Source organism: Trachurus japonicus, chromosome 6 (genome assembly GCF_045865225.1).
Source record: "Trachurus japonicus isolate A0001 chromosome 6, Traja_1.0".
NCBI lineage: Eukaryota > Metazoa > Chordata > Actinopteri > Carangiformes > Carangidae > Trachurus > Trachurus japonicus.
Genome location: NC_140912.1, coordinates 30,480,867 through 30,503,853, shown reverse-complemented (window position 1 = coordinate 30,503,853; position 22,987 = coordinate 30,480,867). Strand labels below are relative to the sequence as shown.

Genomic DNA, 22,987 nt, shown 5'->3' with positions numbered 1-22,987 from the left:
GACGTTTGTAGATTTAAATTTATCTTCACTTTGAGACTGATTGTTTTTTATTATATATTTCTATAATTATTACCTAAATGCTGTTTCTTGGAAACTGGAGCCAATTAACACTCAGGACTTCATTTTCGTTTATTAGTGATCATTGATTGGTTCATGGATTGTTTGGGATTTGATTGGTCGTGCACATTCCTGTTCGACTACACTTCATGGTTGTATGGTTTCAAGCTGACACAATAAATTATAAAATAAACATGAACTCATGTTGAAGACCATGTTTCTTATTTGGCACGTCTGACTGTAGCAGGTGACAACAGGTACGAGTCGTTTTGGCTGCTGGGCGGAGGGATTTCAAAAGCACAAGTAGTTCCAAGTATTTGCTTCATGTGTCGTAATGTTACATAATTATCAGTCAGGATCAACAGAAAAGGAGGCCAACGAGGGCCGGCCTACACAGGCACCTTATCCCCCAAGGATTCTAGGATGAGTTTAATTACCACAAGTAGTGTGTCTACTTGTTCTGTTATTGGTCAGTGTAGCCTAAACATTAACTTTATATTTTCAATATAAACTGTTTAACAATAAAATGTGAATTTAAAACATTATAGTTTCTGCAGTATTTATCAGTAATACAGTGAAAATTAGAGGAAATGTGAAAATTTACTTTGCAAGTCCATTTTGGTGTGCACCCCTAGATTTTCTGCTTGCACTCGTAAAATTTTAAGTTAGGGGCCACTGTGCTCTTAGTCAAAAAAGTTAGTCTGGAGCCTGTTCAGTGTGTACAATAGGCTATAAATAAACAGTATAAACTTTGTGTTTAAAGCACTAAAACATGTGTGAACTGTTTTCAAAGTGATCTATAATTGTTCAAACACGGCAATCAAAAAACCTTAATCATAGAAATTTTACTTTGGAGGGCAAAAACTTGTTTTTTGAACATAAATGTGCTTTCTTCTCAAGCCATGTGTCTCCCTTCTTGATAGGATGAATGAAATGGATGCCCTTCAAAAATATGTGGTCACATGACCAACTTCTTCTATGGTTTTCTAGATAACAGGGGTGGAACTACTTGCCCCATGGCACAAATCACCCCACTCTCCCCTACTATCCGATCGCAGAGCGCCTTGCTCTCCCCACCACAGAAACAAACACTTTTTTTTCTTGTTGTGATGATTCTCTAATGTCCAAAATATCTCCAACTGTTTATTTTTGTAAAGAAGACAACTGATTCTCAGAGAAAACGGGCTAGATTTTTTTTTTCCTCCGACTTTTCCCGAGTGGATGGATGAAGCTCCGACATGAGGTGGCGTGGTGGCGTTCAATTTCACGTTTTCAAGTAGGAGGTCGGGAAAGAGTTCCCAGTTCCGAGTTGTCCTGAACGCAGCATTAAAGCGGTAGGCTACGTCACACACGTCAGAACAGCGGAAGTGAACTAAAGAGTTGAGTGTTTCTGGGGGAACTTTGACAGACAGTTGTTGCTGCTGCTGCTGCTGTTGCTGTGGTGACGGGGTCGTTGTGTCCGTGAACAGGTAAAGATAAAGAAACTTTAACCTGTCGAGGCCGTGAAGGCGCCGCAGCTGACATGGTTTCCACGGTGCAGAACACGGACGTGAAGCAGGTAAGTTAAGAGAGACTCACCTGGGGCTGAGGCAGGTTATTATGGGCTGTCTCACACCCACAAACACAACGAGAGATCTGAATTTCACACATCTGCAGAAGAACTCCGACAGAAACCAGAGGAGTGAGGCTGTTTATCAGAGTTGTGCACCAGACTCCGTTTAAATAATCATTGTTTTAAGTATAATAATGTTCTTTTTTGAAGCAAACATCAATTAAAGCTCATAGTTTGAGACGTGAGTGACTTATGTTCAATTCGGCACAGAAATAAAATCCATGCAGCCACACGTTGCACTAAAATCCAAACTGATTCATCTTGCACAAGTTCCATCAGACCGGGAGAGATTAGAAAGTGATTAAAATATTAAAATATAAATGCATAGATTATATAATGTACGCCGATTTGAGGAGCGGGACCTAATTATTTCTAAACAACCATAATCATTTATTTACCTGTGACACTTCTGTCGCAGATTAGTGACGTAAATGTGAACTTGCATGTTTTCTAGTGGAGATCCGGATCGATGAATAAGAGGCTGAAATTCAGGTCAGTTTCTGCAAAGACTGAGAGAAAACGAAGCAGAAATATATTTTAATATTTTTATGAGTTAAAAAACAGAAGTTGAAATGTTTTATAATGATGTCTAAAAGGTCAGTTTGCTTTTCTGCCCCCTTTTATTCAGAAGTTGCATTATTTTTTTTGTGTCAAACCAAATAGAAGGTCTCTGGTTAAACTATTTTTCTTTTCTTTTTTCAATGAATGAAACAAATAAATAAATAAAAAATTCATGTCCATGCTAGTTCTGTATTTCCAATTTCTGGTACTTTATACTCTACTATAATTAAACCTAAAAGTCTTGACTTCACCACATTTGTCTGATAATATAAAACAAGATATTATCAGCACATAAGAAACTTGTTTTTATCGACACACAATAATAATAAAAAAAACATGAACATATTTGATGTGTTTTTGTCGGTCAAGACAAGATGAAACTGTACTGATGCTCATTTCACCTTCACTGTCACATTATGGAATGACTCAATAATCAATATCCAATAATGTGATTTACATTTCCTATCACTATACGTATATAACTCATGTCCTGTGTTTCTTCTGCAGAAAGATGCTGATCGTGCGGTGGTCGTTGCCGTGACGTCTCGGTCGGTGTTCGAAGGTAGAGCCGATGGTGAAGAGGCGTACGAAGAGGGCGTGGCCTTCCCGCTGCTGCAGGTGTGTGGAGGAGTTAATGTGTTTATTTCATCATCGATCTCACTGCTGTTCAACTATTTAATACAACAGCATCTATGAACTGTCAGATTTTCACTCAGCTGTAGTGAAACTGAACTCGTTGCACAATGAAAACTGTCTCTTTTTTCAGCAATATGATGATTAAACACTTTACATTCATAGAAAAACATAAAATAAATACAACTCTCCAACTCTAAACTCACACTCTGAGTCAAGCAGCTTCTCAGACAGAACTAAATCCAGATGATCGAGAAGAAATAAGATTTGAAGAGACGTTCCCAGATGTTTCTTCACTCCTCTTCCTACTTCCTGTCTGTTTTAAATTTTAGACGTTTCACAAGAGCCTCAACTCTATCTATCTATCTATCTATCTATCTATCTATCTATCTATCTATCATTCTATCTATCGTTTTATCTGTCTGTCTGTCTGTCTGTCTGTCTGTCTGTCTGTCTGTCTGTCTGTCTGTCTGTCTGTCTGTCTGTCTGTCTGTCTGTCTGTCTGTCTGTCTATCTATTATCTATCTATCTATCTATCTATCTATCTATCTATCTATCTATCTATCTATCTATCTATCTATCTATCTCTCTCTCTCTCTCTCTCTCTATCTATCTATCTATCTATCTATCTATCTATCTATCTATCTACAGTATATCTATCTATCTATCTATCTATCTATCTATCTATCTATCTATCTATCTACAGTATATCTATCTATCTATCTATCTATCTATCTATCTATCTATCTATCTATCTATCGTTCTATCGTTCTATCGTTCTATCTATCTATCTATTGTTGAGATCCACACGAGTGGATCTCCCCCGGGTCGGGAGGCAAGACACAAAGTGGAGGAGGCGAAGGTTGAATCAAAGAAGTATTTAATCGCAGTCTGCAGAGAGCGGAGATCATACAGTAACAAAAACAGTGTTACCAGGAAGAGCTGAGCATGATCTGATCTGTGTATGTTTCTGTTCAGTCTGACACACTGTGGGTTTGGTCCCTCCCAGCGTGCAAGGCCTGTACTACTGTGATTGGTCTGTGTGAGCTCTGACGTGTGCTGATGTGCAGGCCTATGGTCACATGATCTATGTGTAGTGAAATTCTGTGTGTAGCTGTCTTAAGGTCATGGTGATTCTCAGTTCTGCTCTTCCTGATACATTCTGTTATGCACATGTCATTTTGTAACATAGCTATTATTATTCACAATCCCCCTTTTGATCTCTGAACAGAGATCACACAAATGAATAGAAAAACATCTCAAACAACCTCAAAACCAACACCACATATAAGGCACTCTGTGAAACTGAGCTGCAAGCAAAAAATCAACACTCATTCACTTTATTATTCCATTCAGATATATCACAGACCCCTTGGTAGAGCTGCACATGCTATCTGTGAGGGTGGCTAGCACCAACATAATTATCATGAACGAAATAAGGCAGTGTGGCTACATATACATCTAGTTACTTTGGCACAATAGCAAAAAACAGTGTGGAAGACTTAAGTGAGGAGTCACACGTCCTTCTCAAACGTGAAACATGGAAAGGTCAGTATCTTCGTGTTCACAATCAGAGGGAATGTCAGTCACCGTGAGTAAAGGCATCGTGAGGTGTGTGGGCAGTTTACCTTCTATAGCTGTGGTAATGACGCGATTGCACAGGGAGCGAAGGCAAGGGATGCAGCAACAACCACATAGGGTCAGGATGGAGGCAAACACAGCCACTGATACCAACAATGATGACACCAGAGACCTGTATTTTCCAAAGGCCTCCATCCAGTTATCCCACATGGAGGTGTCTACACCTGAGTGATCCTTCATTTTCTTGTTGAGGGTCCTTAGACCTTCAATTGCTTTAGTCAGCCTACCGTCGGGGGCCGTGTTGTTGGGGATGAAAGTACAACATTGGTCACCGAAGATAGCACAGACACCTCCTCTCTCGGCTAGGAGCATGTCAACAGCAATTCTATTTTGGAAAGTCATGAGGGAGGTAGCTTTAAGTTGCTCGTGGACAGCTCTAAATCCTTCCTCCGTTTGATTACCTAGACGCTGGATATTGTAATGGACGTAATTAATGCGGTCAACGTTTTTGTTAATTGTACACCACCAACAGAGGGAGGATTCGAAGCCGGCCGCAATCTGATCCGTCAGTTTGTATTCACTAGGCACACCGCGTGGAACGCCTATAGGATCTATGTAGGTGGGGTCGTCAGCATGTAACCAAGGGTTATGCACAGATCTTTTAGACCTCCCACCCCATTTAGTAGGTAGGAGGGTGTTGAAGCGTTGCATGAGTTCCTTTGCAGCAACGGGGTAGACATTAACAGGCAACAGGAGTGAAATTAAGGCACATTGTCCAGACACATTGCGGGGTAGGCGGTCATAAATTTTGTCTTCACCACACCACCACCATATGTCTGCACGGACCACAGGGACAAAACCTGTGGGCACATCAATAGTGTCAGAACAAAGGGAGGAGTTTAGATCACCTAGTTTAGGGCCAGCAGTGTTAAGGCGGATGCAAGAAAAATTGCCTGGGGCTATGTCTTTGGAGAAGAGGGGTTTGGACGGTGCAGCTTCAACCTGGGGATAAATAATATCCCAACCTTTGCAATCAGTGTTTTTGGGAACAGAGTTATTCATTACATCTAAGAGGCATGTTGTGGTCAGAGAAACAGGAATGACTCTAAGAAGAGGTCTAGCACCCATGCATACGACGCAACTGGAACTAGTAGCATTAGCCGCCTGTTCAGCCAGCAACAACCAATTGTTGGTACTTGCTGAAATGCCGGTGGTCGCCTGGAATAATTCATCGACTGCGCTCGTGCTATTTTCGCCATTCAGCACTATAATTTGGCCTCCATGTTCCTGGGCCAGAAGAGACAAGGAGGGTGTTTTCTTAGTAGGGTCATAGCACAACGCAATCGTACACTGGGGGTCAGTACCAGAAACATATTGATAGAGGCTAAGGGTTAGGCACATTTTAATGGTGGTGTTGTAAGTGAGCACGAGACCGCGGTCAGTCTTTGTCATGTTAAATTTGTTTCTATGTGTTCGGGCGGCGTCGCGAGAGTAGGCAGACCAATCATATCCCGTTTCTCCTATCAACCCGCCCCACCCTCTACTTATGGAGGCGTAGTAATCATAACGCGAGCCCCCTGAGAACCCATTTCGGGTAAGAGCTGAGTAGGGGATCATGATGACAGTGGTTTCCTTGGCGGGGGAGCAAAAAACTAGATCAGTATATGCAGTTTGATGGGTGCGTTCACACGAGTTATCATTGGAGATGCTGCGTTTGTGGGGAAAGGAAACATTGTGTCCCCCTTTTTGAGTGGAGTGCAGTGGTGTAGACCATTCGCATAAGGCAAATATCAGCGTAACTATGACTAATGAGAAAATACTGAGTCCCAACAGAAGTTTATATTTCCCATACAGTAACATTGTGGCAAGCTTTTAATACTTTCTGTGATCTGAGAATCTCTACAAGATCTCTGGTGGGTTTACCCCAGAGACAGCTTCAAACCTGCTGTTCAACACAATAAAGTGTATCACACAACTCTTTAGCAATATGCCTAGAACTTTTAAAACATAGTAAGGTAAAATATGACAAGAAGATAAAATGTACCCATCAAGATGTAATGCTATAGGTATTATAATGTAGTTGTTCCTGTGGTGTACAGGTGGTGGAGACCCCAAGCAAAAACCAACACTACCACAAACCAACAGATGATGAAGAAGGTGAGCGGCATGTTCTCCTGAGCGCCTCGACGATCCTGGTTGGTGGTTTGGCACACCACTTGTTGGAGAGGAACGCTATTTCACTTCCTCCCTAGGGGTATTGGTTAGACTACCTCACCCTTTTGCCACCAGGGGATTATTCTGCCCCTTGTTGATCGGTGGGCTTTGCTCCTTTGTTCTGCTCACGCAGCGTTTCTTGGATTTCCCCCAGGGTTCTGGCGGGGGCTTCAGCTGCTGCACATTGGCTCCAGTGGAACCACGTGTCTCCTTTGCCGTTCAGCCGAACGGCGTGTGAGGTGCGCTCCTTTACCTGGAACGGACCTGTCCAGCGTGGCTCTGTCCACTTTCTCTTGGTCACTTTCAGCAGTACCCACTCGGAGTCGGGAGTTGTTGTTGTTTCTCCTCCAGTGTTTTCACCAACCTGCTTTGCGTATTCTGAAACAAGAGTCTGCAGAGCATGAAAGTACTGTTTTGGGGTTAGAGACTGATCATTCAAAGTTAACCCCACGAGCTTTGTTTGTGGCCCTGGAAACATTCTTCCAGTAGATAACTCGAATGGGGTGAACCTTGTACTCTGATTCACTGAGCTACGTACCGACATAAGTGCCAGTGGGAGTGCATCCAGCCAGTTCATCTTGGTCTGGGCACAGATTTTAGCTATTTTACTTTTAAGGGTCTGATTCATCCTTTCAACCTTTCCCTGTGACTGGGGATGATATACAGACCCAAATTTGTGTTTGAGTCCCAGTACCTCCTCCACCTTCTGCAGATCATGGTTTTTAAAGTGTGTGCCATTGTCAGACCTAATTCGTTCCGGAAAACCATGTCTTGGAATGTACTGATTAATGAGGAACTTTATCACCGTCTTACTGTCTTCCCTCCTTGTGGGAAGAACCTCTGGCCAACCTGTATATGCATCAACACATACTAACATATATCTACAACCTTGAACCGAGTTTACCATATCTGTGTAATCTATGATAATTTCTCTCCCTGCTTTTGTTTCCAGAGGGTAACGTCCAGGGTGGGGTCTGACCGTTGGTCTGGCGTTGTACATCATACATTCAGGACAAGTATTTACATGATATTTACACATTTGCTTCATAAAAGGATGCCACCAATTTTCCAAATTTCTCACCATCTGTGCTGCTCCGACATGCCCCACCCCATGTGCTTCTTTTAGTGCTATTTCTCTGATTCCTGGCGGTAAAATGATCCTTCCATCAGGACCTCGCCACAAACCTTCTGTTTCTGTGCAACCCCTACTTTTCCACATAGATTTCTCTTGTGGTGAGGCTTTTCTTTGCTCAGTTTTTATATGTTCGATTTCAGCATGTTCATTTGTGTCTGTGTCAATGTCTTTCTCTGGACAGATCATCATCATACTATGTACATAACCTGCAGCTTGTTTGGCTGCTAGGTCCGCGGCGTCATTTCCGCGCTTTGTGGCTGTGTTTAGCTTCTCATGTCCTCTGCACTTAATTACTGCCACCTGCCGTGGCAGTAATAGAGCTTCCGCAAGTTGCTTCATCTCTTCCTCATGTTTAATGGGTTTGTTAGATGCTGTGAGGTATCCTACTCTCTGCCACTGTGGTAGTTCTAGGTGTACTGCACCTACCGCATATGCTGAGTCTGTGTAGATGTTAACTACCTGTCCTTCTCCTAGTTTTAATGCTTCTATAACTGCCAATATTTCTGCTCTCTGAGCTGACTGCTGTCCTGAGACTCTTTCTGCTTTCAATGTGCGTGTGTTCTGTCCTATCTGTTCTATTACTGCATAGGCTGAGATTAATCCTTGCTTCTCATGTCTGTAGCAGCAACCATCTGTGTACAGTTCTCTAGCCTCAGTAAGAGGCTCTGCCTGTAGGTCTGGTCTGACTTTTTCTTCCTTCTGGACCTTATCTACACACTGGTGGGGTGTACCTATTCCCATTTGATCTGCCATGTTGGTGCCTTCATGCGTGAATGTGAGGTTGGGTGCTTCTAAGATTTTTGACAGGCGTCTTTGTCTCAATGCTGTGAGTGTGAATGTGGCGGAATTGACGTACGCTACAACGCTGTGTGTTGTTAGCACATGCAGTGGGTGGTCCATCACTATGTGTGCTGTTTTTTGAATGACTTTTGCGATTCCGGCCACGTGCTGCGTGCATGGTGGATGTCTTTTTTCCATGTTGTCAAGCATCGTACTGATGTACATTAATACTTTCCTCTCTCCCCCTTTTTTCTGGAACAACACCCCGTTAACACAGTGTGGTGTTCCAGAAACATCAAGGTAGAAAGTGCTGGAGTAGTCGGGAACCGCGAGTTCGGCGGCCGTGGATAACCTTTGTTTCAGGTCAATGAAGGCTTTGTCTGCCTCTGTGGTCCATGTTAGTGGAGCTGTTAATTTACGCATGCCATGTTCACGAATGAGGTCACGAAGGGGCGTGGTGAGAGAGGTGTAGTCAGCGACGTAATTCCTGCTGAACCCCGTGAGGCCAAGGAAAGAAAGCATTTCCTTGACCTGACGAGGTTTTGGGTGGTGCAGGATGGTATCTCTGTGTTGAGGGGAGAGACTGGAGCCACTCTGAGATATCTGTCTGCCTAGGAAAGAGACGGCTCTTCTGGCTAACTGCAGCTTAGATTTACTAACCTTGAACCCTCTCTGAGACAGAAGTAGTAGGATCTGTTTGGTAGCTTGGAGGCACACAGCTGCCGTGGGTGCTGCTAATAGCAAGTCATCAACATACTGCACTAAGGTGGTGTGTGGTGGCAGGGCACATTCTGACAGTATGTCTTTGAGCACTTGATTGAACAGACCTGGTGAGAGGGCGAAACCTTGGGGCATACGCGAGTACGTCAGCTGTCTACCGCGATAGGTGAATGAGAAGATGTCTCTGCAATCTTCAGCTAGAGGAAGACAGAAAAAGGCATTAGCCAGATCAATGCAGGTGAACCACTGGTGCCGGGGGTCAAGATTGGTGAGAGCAACGTAGGGGTTTGGGACAGGTGTCGTAGCGGTACGTAATGCACTATTAATGGAACGCAGGTCGTGAACCATCCGATATTTGCCGGTACCTTTCTTTTCCGTAGGTAAGATGGGTGTGTTCCATTGAGAATGTGAGTCAATCAACACCCCCTTTTTATACAACCCCTCAATGGTGTCTGCAATACCGAGTTCGGCCTGTAATTTATGCGGATATTGAGGAAGCCAGATGGGATCCGTGGTGTTCAAAGAAAATGTGACAGGTGGGCAGTCTACCAAACCCACATCAGTGGGACCAGTGGCCCACAGAGAGTTTGGGAGAGAGTCCAACATGGCAGCGGAATCTGGGTGATCTGTCTTTTCGCGGCCGTGATGGCGGGAGATCTGAACATGTTCCATGAGTGCCTGATCTGTGCAAGAAACCTGTATTTTATATGTTTTAGCAGTAGAGGAATACATTATTTGTGGCGTCAGCTGTTTCCAATCCGTCTGTTGTTTTGCAGTTTTTACAATAGAACCTAATTCTTTAGCTTGGTGGTCAGGATGGAGAGCGAGGGAGACATGTGGTGCTGCCTCATCCTCCATCATGTACCATTGTAACTGTGCAGGTAGTAGGTTAACACTGGCTACTACACCTATGGGAGCAACATAGATGCTGTCTGTGGCTATACTCCAATCAGTACCCTCTATCTGACTGCTGAACTGTTCTTCATACCACTCTGTGTTTTGTCTATCATAAAACAATGTAACATGCGGAGGATCAGGGGGGGCCACGTAGGGGTGTAGCTGGGCTATCCAGGGCTTCCATTGTAGGTAGGCCGACAGGATCCCACCATGCTCTCGTGTTTCACTATGTAGTAAGCCCCAGTAGATGTCTGCCGCCATGTCCACTACTGGAGACATGAGGTATTGTCCAGACAGAGCAGTGTTGGTGCTGTTGCAGTTCATCTGGGTACCATCAGGGAACGAGACAGTTAGACCATCAGGGGAGCATAGAATGTTAGCTCCCAGTCTGGTCAACAAATCTCGGCCCAGTAGGTTTGAAGGGACAGTAGGAGAGACCACGAAGGGGTGCAGCACAGTCTGGTTCCCCAGCTGCGTGGTGAGAGGCTTGGTATATGGCAGAGTAGTAGGAACCCCAGAGAAACCCATGACTGTGATGACTTCAGATGAGAGCAAGTTCTTTTGTACAGTCTGTATAGTGGAGACAGTAGCACCTGTATCCACTAGAAATGGCAGCGTGTCGTGATTGACCGCCACTGGCAACACTGGTTCTGCCGTTAAGTGTTGCTCAGGACTTCTCTGTGGGGTGTGTCACTCTTCAAATAGCTGGGGGAACTGCCCAGTAGCTCCCCCTGTGGTGGGTTGGGGATCATGTCTACCCCTGCCTCCTCTGTTTTGAAAGCCTCCCCTCTGCTGACGGCCGCCCCTTTGCTGGTTGTCATTGTTTTGTGGACATTCCTTCGCCCAGTGGGACGGATCTCCACATAGGAAACAAGCAAGGTCTCTTCTCTGTGACCTCCCCCTGTAAGCTCCTCTCAGGCCCCCATGTTTCCGGAACATGCGCTTCAACTGGGAGCAGCAAAGTCTGGTAGCTCTGAGTTTTTGAGTTTTTACTCAACATTTGCTTTATTTTTGTTGTGTTTTTTGTTATCTACTGATGGATGCTTCTCTGGGGAGAAGAGATTCTTCAGAGATGAGCTTCTTTCATTGAAAATGGACAGATCTGGAGGACACCACCATCCTGTCCTCAGATGATCTGAAGAGGTGCTTTTGTGGTGGTTGTTGTGCTGCTGCTGGTGCAAGGTTGAAGGCTTGGAGGTGGAGATGTCCTATCGGTCCTTTCTGAGGTCAGTCATCGTTGGAAATATCAACTCTCTGCCCAACAAGAGTGATGAAGAGCTGGAGATATTGGTGAAGACTCAGAAAGTAGACATTTATTTTATTTTTTCGAATCATAACAACACTTGTGTACATCCCACCTAATGGCAACTGCTTAAGTTCCATCTGAAGTTCTCCATGAAGTTGTTGCTAGGATACAGACTAAACATCCTGAGGCACTAGAGCACTGAAGAAGGAGGAGGCAATTCTGGACGGCCTGGATCATCCACTTCATGGCACCTTCACTGACCAGGAAAGCAGCGGTGGTGGACGGCTCCTCTCTCCTTGCTGTAAGATGGAGGAATATAGTAGTGGGGCAGATAAGCAAAATGATTTGGCCCCTCCACCAATGATCCTGATCCACCCAGCTGCCTCTTCACCATCGGTCCTGCTCCACCCGGCGGCCCTGCTCCACCCGGCGGTTCCTGCTCCATCCGGCGGTTCCTGCTCCACCCGGCGGCCCTGCTCCACCCGGCGGTTCCTGCTCCATCCGGCGGTTCCTGCTCCACCCGGCGGTTCCTGCTCCATCCGGCGGCCCTGCTCCATCCGGCGGCCCTGCTCCATCCGGCGGCCCTGCTCCATCCGGTGACCCTGCTCCATCTTTCTTTCTTTTTTGTGTCATTGTCGTGTGAGCTACTACACTAATATGAATTTCCCTCCTCGGGATGAATAAAGTATTCTCTACTCTACTCTACTCTACCCCGTGAGCCTCCCCTTCCCCTACGCATGTTATTACCTCCCCTCCGGTGCGGCTGTGACTCCCACGAGGGAATAGGATTCATGTCAGGAAAAACAACATGATCATCCCATTCCGGCCCCTGTGCTGACTGCATCATTACTTTAACTTGCTCCTTTTTCTTTTTCCTATCATTGACGTCATCCCTGGCCTTGGCTAGTTGCAGTTTAAGTAGCTGAGCTTGGAGGTCAGAATGTTCTTCCTCCTGTTTCTGTGTTTTATCTTGAAAGATAGTGAGGTGGTGCACGAGGTGCTTCTCCCACGTGGAAGAATCACATCCTAACATGTCAGGGTTATTTTTCATGGTGTTTTGCACAGACTCAGGGAGGCCGTTCAATACAGCCTGTCGGTACCACTCAGTTTGGGAGCCCGAATCCTTAGGACAATGTCCTGTCTGGTTCGTCCACATGTCTTTAGCGGCGTTCAGGAATTGACGTGGATTTTGTTTAGGATCCCAACGAATTTTGGGCATAGCTGTAGAGTTAGGCAGAGGGAATTGCGCGCGCATAGCTGTGCTTATGCTATTTATGTGGTTTGTGAGTGGGGAGTCGTCTTGGTGCCCGATGGTTTTAGCGTCCATTTCTATGTCTCGTTTGTTACTTAAGGTCATGCATCTACCGGCAACCGCGCGGAAATCACCTAAGGCCAATGTTTGTCCTGCTGTCAGGGAGTCCAATTTGCTGAGCCACAAACTGCCTCCATCTGTAACAGGGGGCAGTTTGTCGACCAGAGCCTGAAGATCACCGAACGAGAACGACTTGTATTTTGGTTGTGGACTCCCCGGGACCGTGGTTAAAGGAAGAATGGTATGAGGAGGAGGGGGTAGGGTATAGAGCATGCCTGAACGCGTAGCGCCGCGCTGGGCATCGGGAACATATTGCAATATTCTATCTCTGGCGGGGGACAGGGACTTCATTAATTTTTTTCTTGCAGCTTGACGCTCTAACCACTGAGCATCAAGGCATTCATTAGCCCGTTGTACGTTCTGATGGTCTTTTGTCAGTAATTTTTCAAAGTAATCACGGGCCTCGAGGTCATTCACCGATTCCTCTTCTAATTTTGAGTATTCAGCTTCTAATTCAAGGAGCATGCCGAACTCGTTAGGGTCGTCATCTCTCTGGACTTCGGCTGCCATTGTGATTGTGTGGGGTACACCAGGTGCATTTACCTGAGCTGGCTGTGACCTCAAAACACTCCTCTTACCATTAGGGGATAGGTCCTCGACTGGTCTGCGGACTGAGGGGGAGCACTGGCTAGCTAACTGCCCTGAAGCTGCTCCTGAAGGGGTCCTTAGCCTAGCTCCCTCAACCTCTCTGTCTAACAGCCCTGAAGCCGTAGCCTGTAGCTTAGCTGCGTGTTCCATCAGCATTTCATAGTGTTCTGTCTGTTCTGCCTCCAATAGCACCTTCTGCTCTCGTTCTACTTCTGCTCTGTCTACCCTATCTTGAAACGGTGGGGGCTGTGAACCGGCTGATGACGCCTGGGAGGGTGCAATCGATGATGGGTAGACGGCGGTGGGTGCAGCCGACGCGGTGATGGACGGTGGAGACGAGTTAAAGGCGGAGGTAAAGACGGAGGGCGGAGCCGACTGTGTGTGTAATGGCGCAGCCGGTGGATGGGCGGACGTGAAGGGGTTAGTGTGTACGGCCTGGTGTGCATGCAACTCAGCAGTGGGGTATAACTGGGCCGTCCCCGTGCGTTGTTGGTCGGCGTCATCTAACTCGTCTTCTAATGTGGGCCCACCTACGGGCATAACATGCATGGTGCCTTTACCAATCCTATATGTGGGAAACATGCCAGGTGGGCTTAGTGCATATGGAGGTGGACATGTAGGTGAGCATGTGAGGGTGTCAGATACAGTTACCATTTTGGAGGGAGTTTGTCTCCTGTGTTTATGTTTCATCCCTTGCCAGCAGATAGCCAACTCAGACCAACCTCGACACTCCTCCTCCCACGCGTCCTCCTCCTTTCTCCACACATTCCTGTGAAACCAATTTGCTGTCTTTCCCTGCTCTACAGCCTCTTTCTTTTTTTCTGTTGCTGCTTTTACTTTAGCTACTAAGAGAGTATGTAAAGGTTCTTCATGTTGCAATGTTTTCCCCATATCAGTGATTAATGTATGCATCTTTTGTTTGGCTTTTTCAATCTTCTTATCTCTACTGCCCTGTTTTGTGAGGGCGCCTAGGGCGTCTGCAGTGGTGTCTATTTGGACTAAGAGGGTCTGCCAGGGACCCCAACCACTGTCATTCATTTCTGTATCAAATTCTTCATCCATATTTTATCTAGACTCTGAGCTCCACAGCTGGTACGTTTGCAGGGAACGAAGTGATAGCTGCGTTAGCCCCTTGCAAATCCTCAGGAGACAAGCTTCTAGATCACTCTATAGTGACCCGGTCTCACTCTGGGTGTTCTAATCACAAGGATTTTGCAAAGTTTACACTCGCACCCCACACCGCTTATCAACTGGGTGTTTTAGCCTCCAAGACGCACAGCTGGGCTGCAGAGCGGCTTTTACGCACTCGCTGCCCTAAACAACAGTGAACTGGTGGCGTTTGTTAACACCGCTAGGTTACCCCGCCACTGAGACCATACACTGCTGACGCTGAGCGAAATGGATATTCACACAACGAGTTTCTCAGAGTCTTATTCTTCCCCACCCATATATTGCTCACAATAACTCCAACAACACAGACAAGTTAGAACTTTTTACACACAACATTTATACATATTTACACGAGCTCATTTCAGACTTTGCCTGTTTCAAAAGTGCTTGTAAGAAATTATTTGATATTCCTTACGGGCCTCTCACCCTTTAATTTTAGACAGCCAGACGTGCTTGGTTTGGAAGCCTGTTCTTCCTCCCCGGGCCTTTCACCCTGTACCGCAATAATTTAACCAATAAATAATTTAAGTATCTTCCCATAAGATACTAAGGCCTTCAACCTAGTTTAAATGTTAAATGTACTCTCAGGAGACAGTATTTAACAAGTAGTATTTAGGGACCTCACCCCCGGGCCTCCAACCCAGCCGCGGTATCAACCGCTCCTGGACCCCGTCGGGCCGTCAGGTGGAGTTATGCCACTCTCAAGGTTTTATCGTCTGCTGTTTTATGTCTCTATTTTCTTTACCTTTGTCTTTAAGTTTTCTGCTGTTTTATGTCTCTATTTTCTTTACCTTTGTCTTTAAGTTTTAAAATACTTTTCTGATTCTTTTGCTACTTTACTTACATGTACATTGGACAGGACACAGTTCTAGTGATAGTCAATATGCAGAATTCGTTATAACAGGTTTTCTGCTTACCTTTTATGTGCCGGCTTGTGTCCTTATCCTCTGCCCATGAAGAAAAGCTTTTATGTCGAATGGTCCACTTGTCCTTGCTCCCTTTATCACGGGACGAGCCCCCATTTGTTGAGATCCACACGAGTGGATCTCCCCCGGGTCGGGAGGCAAGACACAAAGTGGAGGAGGCGAAGGTTGAATCAAAGAAGTATTTAATCGCAGTCTGCAGAGAGCGGAGATCATACAGTAACAAAAACAGTGTTACCAGGAAGAGCTGAGCATGATCTGATCTGTGTATGTTTCTGTTCAGTCTGACACACTGTGGGTTTGGTCCCTCCCAGCGTGCAAGGCCTGTACTACTGTGATTGGTCTGTGTGAGCTCTGACGTGTGCTGATGTGCAGGCCTATGGTCACATGATCTATGTGTAGTGAAATTCTGTGTGTAGCTGTCTTAAGGTCATGGTGATTCTCAGTTCTGCTCTTCCTGATACATTCTGTTATGCACATGTCATTTTGTAACATAGCTATTATTATTCACACTATCTATCTATCTATCTATCTATCTATCTACAGTATATCTATCTATCTATCTATCTATCTATCTATCTATCTATCGTTCTATCGTTCTATCGTTCTATCTATCTATCTATCTATCTATCTATCTATCTATCTATCTATCTATCTATCTATCTATCTATCTATCTATCTATCTATCTATCTATCTATCTATCTATCTATCTATCTATCTATCTATCTATCTCTACCTTCTTCACCTCCTCCTTCAGGTTGAACTATGATATAAACTCAGTGACACGTCGATGTGAACGTGAGGCGTCAGCTGCTTCTCCGAGGAGCAGGAGGTGAACGATTTAAACCTTCACTGAGTCGTCTGAGGTTTCTCATTACAGACGACAAGCGCATAAAAATAGACGAGACCTGGAAAACACTGAGCAGCACATGTAATAACCAAGTAGCCTCCACTTCTCTTTATATACAGATAAGAGAGAGTTTTCACTAGAGACGGAGAAACTGCAGCGTCATACAGACCGTGTACTGGTGACGCCTCAGTTTGTCCATAAATGATGAATATTATTATTGGTTTGTGAGCTGTGGTATCAAGATATGAACTTTGTTGACAAGAATAGATAATCAATCTTATCTCCAGAATATTTGTGTCCGCTAATTTTATTCTAGAAATGTTACAACTATAAATATTATAATTTTTCCCCTAAAAAAAGTATTTTAATAAAAGAAAAAAACTCTTTAAAATACAAAGTACAACACATTATTCCTGAAACACTACGACTTTGTCCTTGAATTACAGCCACATTATTTCTGAAATTCTGGGATTTTATTCCTTCATTTCTTTTGTTTATCCTTTAATTATGAATTTATTCTTGTGACTTTGTTCAGGAAATGTTACGACTCCAGAAATACAACTTTATTCCTCAGATATTATAACTTCCTCCTTTTAAATTGTATTTTTTCAGCATAAAATGCTACGACTTTATTCTCAAAGTACAACTACATTATCTCAAAATATTAAAGTTATTCTGGGAATGTTACAGTTTTATTATTGAAATACCACAGTATTTATTATACATGATGTATTTTAACCCTCCTGTTGTCTTTCTGGTTTCAAATTGAACCAATCTGTTCCCTCCCTCCATCTTTCTTTCCTTCCTTCTTTCCACAATCCTTTTTCCTTTCCTTTTTTCCGTCCTTCCTTCCTCCCTTCTTTCCCTTCATCCATCCATCTCCTCCCTTCTTTGACCTAATCTGTTCCCTCCCTCCATCTTTTTTTCCTTCCTTCCCTTTTCCCTTCCCTTTTCCTTCCTTCCTTCCTTCCTTCTTTCCCTTCGTCCTCATTTCTTCCTTCCTTTTTGACCCAATCTGTTCCCTTCCTCCATCTATCTTTCTTTCATTTTTCCGTCCTTCCTTCTTCCCTTCTTTCCCTTCAACCATCCATCTCCTCCCTTCTTTGACCTAATCTGTTCCCTCCCTCCATCTTTTTTCCTTCCTTCCTTTTTCCCTTCCCTTTTCCTTCCCTCCTTCCTTCCTTCTTTCTTTCCCTTCGTCCTCATTTCTTCCTTCCTTTTTGACCCAATCTGTTCCCTTCCTCCATCTATTTTTCTTTCATTTTTCCGTCCTTCCTTCCTCCCTTCTTTCCCTTCATCCATCCATCTCCTCCCTTCTTTGACCTAATCTGTTCCCTCCCTCCATCTTTTTTCCTTTTTTTTCCTTCCTTCCTTTTTCCTTCCCTCCTTCCTTCCTTCCTTCCTTCCTTCCTTCCTTCCTTCCTTCCTTCCTTCCTTCCTTCCTTCCTTCCTTCCTTCCTTCCCTCCTTCCTTCCCTTCGTCCTTACTTCTTCCTTCCTTTTTGACCCAATTGACCCAATCTGTTCCCTTCCTCCATCTATCTTTCTTTCATTTTTCCCTTCCTTCTTTCCTCCCATCTTTCCCTTCGTCCTTCCTTCCTTGACCCAGTAGGACAACAGGAGGTTATAAGCACCACCACATTGTAACAATCACAGTCGAATAAATAACGAGTCAATAAATAGATAAATAACCAAAATTCCTCAGTTTCTGAAGTTGATCTCACCGAATCTCACCTAAATTCCACCAAATGTGAATTAATCCGCCACAGAAAATAGTCCCCGACAACAGAGGGAACAATGTGTGAGCTGTTGTTTTGAAGACGACACATGAAGGGCTGGACTTTGTTTTCCATCAGGCTCTGCAGAGAGTGAATCAGCGTCTGCTGGAGGCGAATCCCACGGAGACGCTGCTGTTTGACGTCGTCATGGTGACCACTGATGCGCAGCAGCAGCAGCAGAGCTCCCGCATCATCAGCAGCACCAGACGCTACGGTAATTTAACTTTTTAAGAGTTTATCCGATCAGTGACGGGTCAGTGTTCACTTCCTGTTGTGACATCATCATCATCATCGTCATCGTCATGGTCACCGTCGCTCTGCTGCAGGTCTGGACGTCGGCAGCTTCTGTTTCTCGGCTGAGGAGGATTTCACCGACTGTTTGCTGGACAACAACGTGCAGCTGTTCCTGACGACGGACAGAGACGAGGCGTCGCAGGCGTCGCAGAAAGGTGAGGAGGCTTCGTCTCTTCTTCGTCACCACGACGACGTCACCACGACGACGCCACGTTTTCACAGCAGGATGATTAAAACTTAAAATATGATGAAGTTCCCCTCCATTGCTAACATATTGGTAATGGATTGATCGTGTATAGGGCTGCAACTGATGATTATTTTCGTCATCGATTAATCTGTTGATTATTTAAACGATTAATCGATTAGTTGTTTGGTCAATAAAATGTTAAAAAATGCCAAATCAGTGTTTCCCAAACCACAAGACGACGTCCTCAAATGTCTTGTTTTCTTCACAAACCAAAGAGAGACTCAGTTTATTGTTTGTTATTGTCATAAAGGAACAAATAAACCAGAAATATTCACATTTAAGAAGCTGAAATCAAAGGATTTGGACTTTTTTTCTCTTAAAGGGACAGTTCAACATTTTGGCAAATTGGCCCATTGCCATAATCCCTTACTAGCAGTAGGTTTGTTACCTTTAATTGTCAGTGCGGAGTTGTTTTCGAGGCAAATGCAAAACCGCGGATGCACGTTGCCTTCAGGGACAGTTTTTCATCAAGCAGTCTCTGCATTTACCTCTAAAACAACTCTTGTCTCATAACGTCTGTTATTATCTCATAGCGTGGTGAATGTGCAGGTCACAACTTGTCCACCGGAGCGTTTTGGAGTTGTTGGATTGTGTATTTGATGAGTTTGATGAGGGAGACCTAGTAATCCCACTAGCCTCCGTAGCGTAGCTCTGAGCAGCTCGCGGCTCTGCTCCGCCGTTCTAAAAATAGCTCGCACCGACAATTAAAGGTAACGAACCTACTGCTATGACTATAGGGATTATGGCAATGGGCCAATTTGCCAAAATGTTGAACTATCCCTTTAAAAAACTACCCATCCGATTATTCGATTATCAAAATAGTTGATGATTAATTTAATAATCAATTATTGTTTGATTAGTTGATTCATTGTTGCAGCTCTAATCATGTATTGACGGTGTATTGGTGAGTGTGGTGTCAGAAGGTGAATCCTCCTTGTCCTCGGTCCAGGCGTCCTCTCGGCGCTGTTGGACCAGCAGACGGCTTCCTGTTCGTCTGAGCAGCTCAGAGTTTTATTCTGTGGCGACGCCGTCGTCCAGCCCGACGTCAGCCCGGCGTCGGCGTGTCAACGGGCCGCTCAGGTAGCTACTCGCTTCCGCCGCCGCCAGCTGCCTCTTTCATCAGCTCTTGTTAACCTTTCCCATATTCCATGTTATAAACTGTTTGTATACAGTATAAACTTGTCTGTATACGACATCTACTGCCTGTCCTGGGGGAGGGATCCCTCCTCTGTTGCTCACTCTGAGGTTTCTCCAGTTTTTCCCTTTTAAAGGACAATTCCAGGTGAATTCAACTCGGGGGTGTATGTTCCTAACATTTTAGGTCTAAAAGAAGGAATGTGAAGATTTGCAGTTTAGTTGCTCCTGTTTTGCGGTAGTTGCGTCTGTCCCCGCATCACCACGGCAGCAATGAATGGGAGCGGATGTAAGTTCCGCTGCTTAGGCTGTTTACATCCCTCAAAGCCGCAATTTTATTCCACGGACAGCGTCAGATGGCGACTCAAACATGCACCGAGAAGTTTATTTACTTCAAGCAAGCCGACATGTTTGTAAAACTAGATCTAATTCAAAGTCTCCCAGAGTCTCGTGCTCGGTGTGTTCAGGTGCTGCCGTTTGTGTCATAAACACAGGAATATCAACTCTTGACTTGCTTCAAGTAAAAAAAAACGTATCAGTGCATGTTTGAGTAGCCACCTGATGCTGTCTGTGGAAAAAAATGTACACTTGAAGCAAGTCAAGAGTTGATATTCCTGTGTTTATGACACAAACGGTAGCTTTCCCACTGCACCTGAACACACCGAGCGGCAACTTGGGTCTCGCGTGAGACTCCGGGAGACTTTGAATTAGATCTAGTTTTACAAACATGTCGGCTTGCTTGAAGTAAATAAACTTCTCGGTGCATGTTTGAGTCGCCATCTGACGCTGTCTGTGGAAAAACATTACAGCTTTGAGGGATGTAAACAGCCTAAGCAGCAGAACTTACATCTGCTCCCATTCATCGCTGCCGTGGCGATGCGGGGACAGACACAACTACCGCAAAACAGGAGCAACTAAACTGAAAATCTTCACATTCCTTCTTTTAGACCTAAAATGTTAGGAACATACACCCCCGAGTTGAATTCGCCTGGAATTGTCCTTTAAAAGGGTTTTCCATGGAGTTTTTCCTCAGTGGATGTGAGGGTCAAAGGGCAGAGGATGTTGTTATGATGGGATGTGAAGCCCTTTGAGACAAACTGTGTATAAAAACGGGCGATACAAATAAAACGGCCTTGTCTGGTCGTCCTCTGCTCTGACCTGGAGGTTGCGTTCACTGTCTCTCTCCTTTTGCAGAGTTTGTCGGCTCGGCTCGGTGAGATGCGGCGGAGGTTCGGCATGGTCGACAGCCCGCTCAGCTTCGTCATGGTGACGGCGCGCGGCGGCAGAGAGAGCTGCTGCGCCGCGCTGAGGACGCTGCGGTCTCGGGGCGTCGGGCCGGACGAGGCGTACTGTCTGGCCGGGGCCCCGAGGGGCCCCATGCTGTCGCTGGTCAGACCTCATTTCCTGCTCAGCGACGGCAGCCTGGAGGAGTGATGACATCACAACGTCGCATGACCTCACAAAGAAACGTTCACTGTGTCTTTAAGAGAAAGTTCAGATCGTCAGTCTGACTGAAGGTCAAAGGTTCAACCTCAGAGTTTCTGTTTATTGTTCATGATGAGGTCACTGATCGATGACCTCACGTCTGAACTCAATGCTGTTTGACTCTGATTCACTTTCACTGTTCGTCTATTGATTGGTGATTGGGCTATTGATGAGTTCAGGTCTGATCAGGTTATGATCGGTGTTTGGTTTAAGAGAGAATTAACTCTGAACTCAGAAGATTTTAGGTTAAAGCTTTAGGAAAATCAAATAATTGATTATTATTATCAACGTTTTAGTGTGAAGGTCGTCACACACAAATGGTTAAACCCAAACTGTTACATTTGTTTCTGTCATTTGTTGCAGAGAGATTAGAGATTATGTATTTTATACATGAATAAAATATTAAAAACAGCGTTTATGTCTGTTGGTGTGGTGTCTTGTTTTGACCAGTGGGGGGCATCATAGGCGTAACTTTGGGTTAAACATTGGGGGGTTAAGATCTCTGCCCACATGAGGATTTTTTTTTACATGTCACTTTGTCTTAATGACAAGAGGTGGTGTGATATGTTCAGACAGCCTATGTGGGAATGCCAAAAATAAAGAGGTAGATGAACCTTTTCCTTTTATCAATGTAAAGACCAAATGTGCCTGAGATCAGTTTTCAGATCAGATAAATCCTACCAGCACATTCACTTTGTGGCGTCCTCCTCTGGCTTTACCTCCTACCAGCAAACTAGCAACCAGCCACACATCGTCAGATTATTAAAAATAGAGGAGGAAAAGACGACATGCAGAGCTAACTTGGAGCTAACGTCCTGAGAGATGGGACTGTTTTTTTCACAGTGGGGCTGTTTGATTAGATAATATTTCTGGTTGAATAAAAACTACATGAAATTAATTGTGTATTCCTCTTTCATATTGTCTTTATTGGTAACCGTTTTATAAAAGCAATATAGCAATATATATTGCTTAATTATTTCACATCAGATTATTTACAGGACAGAGATGAATACAGTTTAATAATTATCTCAGTGGCATGTTAACAGAAAAATCATTAGCTGGTAGGATTAGTAGCTCATCAGCAGGAAATGCAGTAATGATTCAGTAAAACCACAAAGAAAAAGAAATCACATGTAATTCATTATATTCAGCGTCTATACAACATTATGTTTGTTTCCAGTTGTGTTTATTGTTGTGTCTGTTTACCTGTGACCAGCTCACAAACAGCCTGTAAAGTTCAACATGAATCATCCATCTTTAAAGGAAGAGGAAGAAGTTTAAATCCTACCAGCACATTCACTTTGTGGCGTCCTCCTCTGGCTTTACCTCCTACCAGCAAACTAGCAACCAGCCACACATCGTCAGATTATTAAAAATAGAGGAGGAAAAGACGACATGCAGAGCTAACTTGGAGCTAACGTCCTGAGAGATGGGGCTATTTTTTTCACAGTGGGGCTGTTTGATTAGATCATATTTCTGGGTGAATAAAAACTACATGAAATTGATTGTGTATTCCTCTTTCATATTGTCTTTATTGGTAACCGTTTTATAAAAGCAATACAGTATATCAATATATATTGCTTGATTATTTCACATCAGATTATTTACAGGACAGAGATGAATACAGTTTAATAATGAACTCAGTGGCATGTTAACAGGAAAATCATTAGCTGGTAGGATTAGTAGCTCATCAGCAGGAAATGCAGTAAT

At 44.4% G+C, this 22,987-nt stretch overlaps 2 protein-coding genes across 2 annotated transcripts in view; one reads left to right on the top strand and one right to left on the bottom strand.

Moving 5' to 3' along the window:
- LOC146986414 (uncharacterized) overlaps positions 1-22,987 on the bottom strand; it is a 154,323-nt gene that overhangs the window by 116,929 nt on the left and 14,407 nt on the right. The gene's annotated exons all lie outside the window — the stretch shown is intronic.
- LOC146986415 (cytosolic 5'-nucleotidase 1A-like) lies at positions 1,489-21,575 on the top strand. The gene is made up of 6 exons (XM_085780627.1): positions 1,489-1,615; positions 2,738-2,848; positions 18,196-18,331; positions 18,444-18,566; positions 19,608-19,738; positions 20,987-21,575. Exons 1-6 carry the CDS (start codon positions 1,580-1,582, stop codon positions 21,224-21,226), a joined length of 777 nt encoding a protein of 258 aa, XP_085636753.1. The 5' UTR covers positions 1,489-1,579; the 3' UTR covers positions 21,227-21,575.

Coding starts and splice junctions, on each gene's coding strand:
- LOC146986415 (XM_085780627.1), top strand. CDS start 1,580: ATGGTTTCCACGGTGCAGAACACGGACGTGAAGCAG. Junction 18,332..18,443: donor CAGCAGCACCAGACGCTACG/GTAATTTAACTT, acceptor GCTCTGCTGCAG/GTCTGGACGTCGGCAGCTTC. Junction 18,567..19,607: donor GTCGCAGGCGTCGCAGAAAG/GTGAGGAGGCTT, acceptor TCCTCGGTCCAG/GCGTCCTCTCGGCGCTGTTG.